Source organism: Lipotes vexillifer, unplaced genomic scaffold (assembly GCF_000442215.2).
Source record: "Lipotes vexillifer unplaced genomic scaffold, Lipotes_vexillifer_v1.1 scaffold370, whole genome shotgun sequence".
Taxonomy (NCBI): Eukaryota; Metazoa; Chordata; class Mammalia; order Artiodactyla; family Lipotidae; genus Lipotes; species Lipotes vexillifer.
The window spans coordinates 2,901,730-2,908,101 of NW_006772699.1; the positions used below are offsets into that span (position 1 = coordinate 2,901,730).

At 56.2% G+C, this 6,372-nt stretch overlaps 1 protein-coding gene across 2 annotated transcripts; it reads left to right on the plus strand.

The window, feature by feature from the left end:
- Window positions 1–2,568: 2,568 nt before the first annotated feature.
- Window positions 2,569–5,821, plus strand: FOXI1 (forkhead box I1). Of its 2 annotated transcripts, none has more exons than XM_007447829.1 (2): window positions 2,569–3,155; window positions 4,588–5,821. In XM_007447829.1, the coding sequence occupies exons 1-2, from the start codon at window positions 2,576–2,578 to the stop codon at window positions 5,145–5,147; spliced, it is 1,140 nt and encodes a 379-aa protein (XP_007447891.1). In that variant the 5' UTR covers window positions 2,569–2,575; the 3' UTR covers window positions 5,148–5,821. The 2 variants fall into 2 exon arrangements, with proteins under 2 accessions (XP_007447891.1, XP_007447892.1); XM_007447830.1 differs by having other exon boundaries at window positions 2,576–3,155; window positions 4,870–5,147.
- The last annotated feature ends 551 nt before the right edge of the window (window positions 5,822–6,372 follow it).

Genomic DNA, 6,372 nt, shown 5'->3' on the forward strand with positions numbered 1-6,372 from the left:
CCGGCATTGCCCCCAGCTGGCGAGATTGTCCCAAGGTGAGAGCAAAAACACTGTGTGGAGGAGGATAGATGCTGGGCCTCCTGCACAAGCCTCCCTGTCAATATCCATCCTCTGGTACCCAGGCATTCAACAATCACCCTCTTCCTCATCAGCAGTGTCTGCCACATCCTGGGCTCTACACCTGATATATATCACATCATTTTTCATGCAAAATGCACACGAGACAGGTTCTATGTGCAGCTCCATTTAAGAGAGAAGCAAACTGAGGCTTTGCGAGGTCAAGAAACAGAGCCAAGATCATACAGCTACCAAACAGCAAAGGAAGGGTTTGAACCCAGCTCCACCCAGCCCCAGAGTGCATGTTTTTCATGTTCTATTGCCTTGTCCCAAACATCTTAATCTGGGGCTCAGAATATATGCTCGTTTCTCATTCAAGAAGTCCTCCCTCTGGACTGCGATACGCAAACCGCTGCCCCGCATCTCTGGCTGGCTCAGGCCCCACCTGTCCAGCCTTTTACTGTTTTCCCTGAAGCCGGGCAGGCCATCCCTTCTCAGGCTTGGATTTCCACCTCTGGGAAATCTCACAAAAGGCTAAAATAATTTCATCAGGCTTTGGATCTGTACTGGTGAGCTCCAGTGTGACTGTCCTTTGGAAAGTCAGGGCCCTGCCCTCAGCAAGTCAGGCCTGGTAGAAAAACTCTAAACGAAAATGCAGCCTCTTTCACTTTGCTCTTCGGAAAGAAAGTGCAAAGGGTGCTGACCCCAAGCCTCACCTGGGCAATCATGCCCTTTCTGAGCCACCTTTCATTCGCTGGTTCTGTGGTGAGGACAGGAGGTTCCTCAGGGCCTGGGAGGACACCTCCCACCGAGGTGCCCGAACCCATCCTCTGGGCACCCAGACGCTGTTAATGAGATCCATTTGATGGCATTTAGGTTTTCCACATGTACCTGATGTGGAGGAGCACAGAGACACAAGCAGGGGAGGATTCCTGGGAAGCACGTCCTCCAGCTGGGACAGGAAGCAGCCTCCTTCTTTGGCCTTGAAGACGCATGAGGTCCGCAGGAGGTGAGAGGAAGTTGAATGGGGAGAAAGGAGGAAGTAGAGGCAGGAGGGCCAGAGGGAGGTGGTGACCAGAGAGGCTGGCTCAAACTTTCCTCCAATCTGCAGATCCCAAAGAGAAGTCTCCAGCTGCTGCTAAAACCTGCTCAGGGGCAGCTGCCTGCCCTCTGAGAAAGGGGACCCACCCGCTCAGCAAGCTGAGGGCCTGCCCTGGGATGGAGGGGCGGCTGGGATAAGTCATCTCCAAGCCCGCAGATGAGAACGGAGCCCAGGGAGGGGACGGACTGGCCACAGGCAGAGAGAAGCCGGACTGGGCTGGGGCACCTGCTTCTGGAGCCTGGGGCAGAGATGGGGTGAGGGGAATGCGCTGTGGTGGGCTCTGCTCCTGGCCTCAGCTCCTGGGTCCCTGGGGGACTCTGCAAGCTGAAACACGAAGGGACTGTGATCAGATAAGGAACCAGAGCCTGCTTTTGTCCCTGCGGCCAGAAAGAAACCTGGAGAGTATAAGTTCTCTCTCAGTTTTCCCCTGGAGTCCCATTCACATCCTCTTCCTTTTTTTGGTTATTTTTAGGAGTTCCACTGCCCCTTTGGGAGAATCCCCAGGCCTTTCTCTGCCTGCCTGCAGTGTGTGTGTGTGTGTGTGCGCGCGCGCGCGCGCGCGTGTGTAGGGAGATCGCCTATAACTGGCTGTCCTTTTGAAACTGACCAGAGATGCTTCTGATTCTCCAGGACCAGCTTCTCTCCTGGGAACTCCAGAAGATGTGTCTTCACTTCAAAAGACCGCAAAATGTGGCTTCTCATAAAGTGTCCCCTCCAATCTGGGTGAGGTGTCAGGGTGAGAAAGAGGAGGGACACAGAGGGGCTGGGGAAGAGACACAGAGATGACGTGAGACACAGAGAGAGAGACCAATAGTGAGAAGAAGAGGGAGAGAAGCAGAGGTAGTGAGGCCGTGAGTGAGAGGAGACGGAGGGAGAAAGACCTGGAAACAAGCTCGGGGAGAGACAGAGAGACTGTAAGAAGGGAGCCGCAAACAGCTCAGTGCATAGAGAGAAGGGAGGGGACCAAGGGTGAGATGCAGAGAGGATGGGAGGGGAGAGAAGGAGAGTGAGAGGCAGAAAACTCCGAAGGAGAGAAAGGGGAAAGGCAAAGCTGAGACAGAGTGAAGGAGGAGCCGGGAGCGCGCCGAGGAGAAAGAGGGGAGACGGTGGGGAGGGAGGAAAGGCAAAGCAGCGGAGGCAGGCGCCCTTGTCCTTGTTAATATCCGCGAGGAAGCTGGCCGAGCGTGTCCTTATGGGCCCTGCCGTGGCCATGGCCAGCAGGGAAGTGCCCCTCCGGTGACACGGGTGGCAGTCGAAGGAGGGAGGGGCAGGTCTGCAGCAGGTGGCCGCCCCTGGGTGGGGCCGCCAGCGGAGCCCCGGGGTATAAGTGGGAGGCCCGGCCGGCTGAGCACCTGTCAGGGCCAGCTCCCCCGCGCAGGTGCCAGGCAGGTGGCTCCGGCAGAGCCCGGCCCCAGCATGAGCGCCTTCGACCTCCCAGCGCCCTCCCCGCCCCGCTGCAGCCCCCAGTTCCCCAGCCTCGGCCAGGAGCCCCCCGAGATGGCCCTCTACTATGAGGACTTCCTCCACCCCCAGGGCGTGCCCAGCCCTCAGCGGCCCCCCTCCTTCGAGGGCGGCGGCGAGTACGGGGCCGCCCCCAACCCCTACCTCTGGCTCAACGGGCCGGCCGTGACCCCGCCGCCGCCTTACCTGCCGGGTGCCAGCGCCAGCCCCTTCCTGCCCCAGACCTACGGGGTGCAGAGGCAGCTGCTGCCCGGCGTGTCCGGGCTGGGGGGCGGCGACCTGGGCTGGCTGCCCATCCCCTCGCAGGAGGAGCTGATGAAGCTGGTGCGGCCCCCCTACTCCTACTCGGCGCTCATCGCCATGGCCATCCACGGGGCACCCGACAGGCGCCTCACCCTCAGCCAGATCTACCAGTATGTGGCCGACAACTTCCCCTTCTACAACAAAAGCAAGGCCGGCTGGCAGAACTCCATCCGCCACAACCTGTCTCTCAACGACTGCTTCAAGAAGGTGCCCCGTGACGAGGACGACCCAGGTAAGGGGTCTGCAGGCTTGTGCCGCCGAGGAAGGCTCAGTCCTCCCGACGCCCCATTCTAGAAAGTCCTGAATATGGCCGTGCCCCCCAAGACTGGGGGTCAAAGGGAGTCATCTGTAAACGTGGACCCTGGAGGCAGATTTGGGTTTGGATCCTGGCCGTGCCGCTGACCAGTCAGTGACCTGTGAGTCTCAGTTTCCCCATCTGAAAACTAGGAATGTAAGAGTGGATCCTTTACGGGCTTGTGGGTGGCGGGGTCATGAGATGACGTATGTGAGGTGTTTGGTGCTAACGAGTGCTCGATGGACTGCAGTGATTGTGACAAATTAACCTGAATCCCCAGAATCTAGCATGTAGGAAGTCCTTTGCCAGCAGGGGATGGGAAATGAGTGCTTGGACTAGATAAAGGCAAGTGTATCCTAGGCCTGATGGGAAGGGACCGGTGTTTGTGAAACAACCAGTAAGGGCCACATTATGCTGCCTGCCCTAGTTACATCGTCTCTTTCAATCCAGCCCTGTGGGGTGGCTCTTAGGAAACCCATTTTACAGATGAGGAAAATAACACCTAGAGGTGAAGCAGCTTGCCTCGGGTGACACAGAATGATGTGACAGTGATGGAGAATGAATCTGAATGGAGGTGACTAACACCACAGTGTGAACTTTTTAATGAGCAATTTCTAAAATATAGAGACGTACACAGAGTACTATATTAAATACTCACGTGTCCATTTCCCAGAATTAAAGTCTACTCTCGTCCCAACATAGGAATCCAGGGTACCTCTCAGAGGAACCCCACCTCCACCCTCTCTGACGCTTGTGAGGGCAGGACTGTTTGTCCCCCAGAAGAGGGTGAGCACCCCATCCAAAGACTGGCCTCACTCTCAGGCCGAGAGACGCAGGCAGGCAGGGTTCAGATTGTCCTTCCTGGCTACAAAGCCCCTTTTATACATCTAGCATTAGCCCTCTCTCACAGCCAGCCTGAGGAAGAAGGGGCGGGTCCAACGGGCCCACTTCTCAGGCTAGGAAGCTGAGGCTCACCCAAAGTCCCTCAGTCCGAAGCGGGGACTCAAGTCCATCCTTGGAGTTCACCCCCGAGACTTTCAGGGAGCCCTGAATTTTCTTTCACATCAGCAATGGAAGAAGCCCCACCCTCACCTTCCCCCAGTACTTGAACTTCTCAAAGAGACCACACTGTAAACTCCTTCATGGCTTAGGCCTCTCTTGCTGTGTCCTCCCAGGGTGCCTTGGTGTGAGGTGGGTGCTTAAATAAAGATCCGTGTGCTGTGGCCTTGGAGGGGGTTTGGGGAATTCCTGTTTTGTTCTCTGCCTTTCTGCATTTGCTACCTTCGATTTTAGTTTATGACAGTAAGAAGGAGCAGAAGCCAAGCATTGGATCCGTCTCTCTACTTACCTTCTCCTGCTTTTGTGCCAGGCAAAGGGAATTACTGGACCCTGGACCCCAACTGTGAGAAGATGTTCGACAATGGAAATTTCCGCAGGAAGAGGAAGAGAAAATCGGAAGTTTCCTCCAGCACGGGCTCCTTGGCCTCGGAGAAAACGGAGCCCGGTGTCCTGGCAGGCAGCCCCAAGACCACGGAGGCCCAGGACATCTTGGATGGTGCTTCACCGGGTACCACCAGCTCCCCAGAGAAGCAGCCCTCGCCGCCCCCGCCAGGAGCCCCGTGCCTCAACAGCTTCCTCTCCACCATGTCAGCCTATGTGAGTGGGTCAAGCCCCATGGGCCGCCCTGTGGCCACGCCGGGACTGAGCCCGGAGCCCGCTGACAAGGTGGGGCAGAGCTTGCTGAACTTCAACTCCTACACCCCACTCACCAACATCAGTGGCCACGCGGGCGGGGGTGAGTGGGCCAGCCCCACACCCAGCAATGCTCTGGGCTACGGAGGCTCCGTCCTCAACCAGTTCAGCCCTCACTTCTGCAACGGCGTCAACACAAACAGCGTCCTCTACCCCAGGGAGGGCACCGAGGTCTAGAAACACAACAGCTCCCGAGCCAGAGGGACACGCTCGGGGTCCTCCATGTCAGCATCCAAGTGGTCCAAGACCTCCAAACTGCCCAGACATACACAGGAGGCTCAGAGGAATTCATCGTTTTTCTAGAACATTGTGTAAACCTTGTGTTTGTCACATATCCATCCACAGACCCACAACCAGCTTTGCAGTAGAAATACTGGTGCCTGCATGACAGTAATCAACGTGGCCATTTATCGAGCACTTACTATGTGCTGGGTGCTGTGCTAAGCTCTTTGAAGGCGTGATCGTACTTTCTATTTACAGCCACCTTGTAAGGGTCATATAAACCTCCCCATTTTACAGATGAGAAGACTGAGCCTTGAGGAAGTTAAGTAACTTTCCCAGGGTCATACAGACTAGGAAGCGGCAGAGCCAGGAGTCAAGTCCAGGTCTCTAAGACTCCCAAAGTTTGGGCCAATGAAGGCTGGGACGGAGGAATTGGTTGCGCAGCCAGGGAAGGTCAGTGTGGAGAGCTGATGAGGGCAAGCATATGCAAATCTCCCCACTGCCTTCTGGCCATCCATCAAATTTAGCACCAGCCCTAGGCACATCTCATCTTGGTCCAAGTCCTCATTCTGTGGCCCCCAACTTACCTGCCGACACTCCTTTTGCTACTACTCAGGGGAGAAGCCCAGGTCTGTGCCCCTGCAGGACGATGCGTCCAGCCTCTCCCCACAGAGGGATGTTGCTTCCCCAGCCCCGCAGACCATGAGCAGAGCAGGGAGAGGAGCAGTGTGCACCCCAAACCCCGCCCCCAGCCCCTCACTGCCCACTGACAAAATCTTGTAAAGCCCAGCTTCCTGTGTGCACGTCATGGACCAGTGAGCTGGAGGTGGCCGAGTCTGCCAAGAGAAACAAGGCTGAATAAGTGCTTCCTTTTTTACAGCCCGGGAGGGGCTGCAGACCGCCACAGAGGGGTCCATGCGTGCTGCTCCTGGAATCTTTTTCTTGTTTTGTATGTACTTTACATGCCCGTGATGTTGCATCACAGCACACCCTGGGAAGTATTTTTTGTTTCCTTATGTTCTTTTTAATTAAAAAAAAAAAAAAAAATCTACACGTGTCCCTTCCTTGTGAGTTTTCCTGTCACTTGGCTGCTGGTTGACTCAGTGTGGGGCCAAGTACAGCCTGGAGCTGAAGGCTCTTGGGACAAGAGGCAGAGAAAGAATGGGTGTCAGGCTCTTTC

Bases quoted from the DNA above. Each gene is read 5' to 3' on its own strand.
- FOXI1 (XM_007447829.1), top strand. From the start codon at position 2,576: ATGAGCGCCTTCGACCTCCCAGCGCCCTCCCCGCCCCGCTGCAGCCCC. The intron at 3,156-4,587 runs GTAAGGGGTCTG...CTTTTGTGCCAG, and splicing joins CCGTGACGAGGACGACCCAG to GCAAAGGGAATTACTGGACC.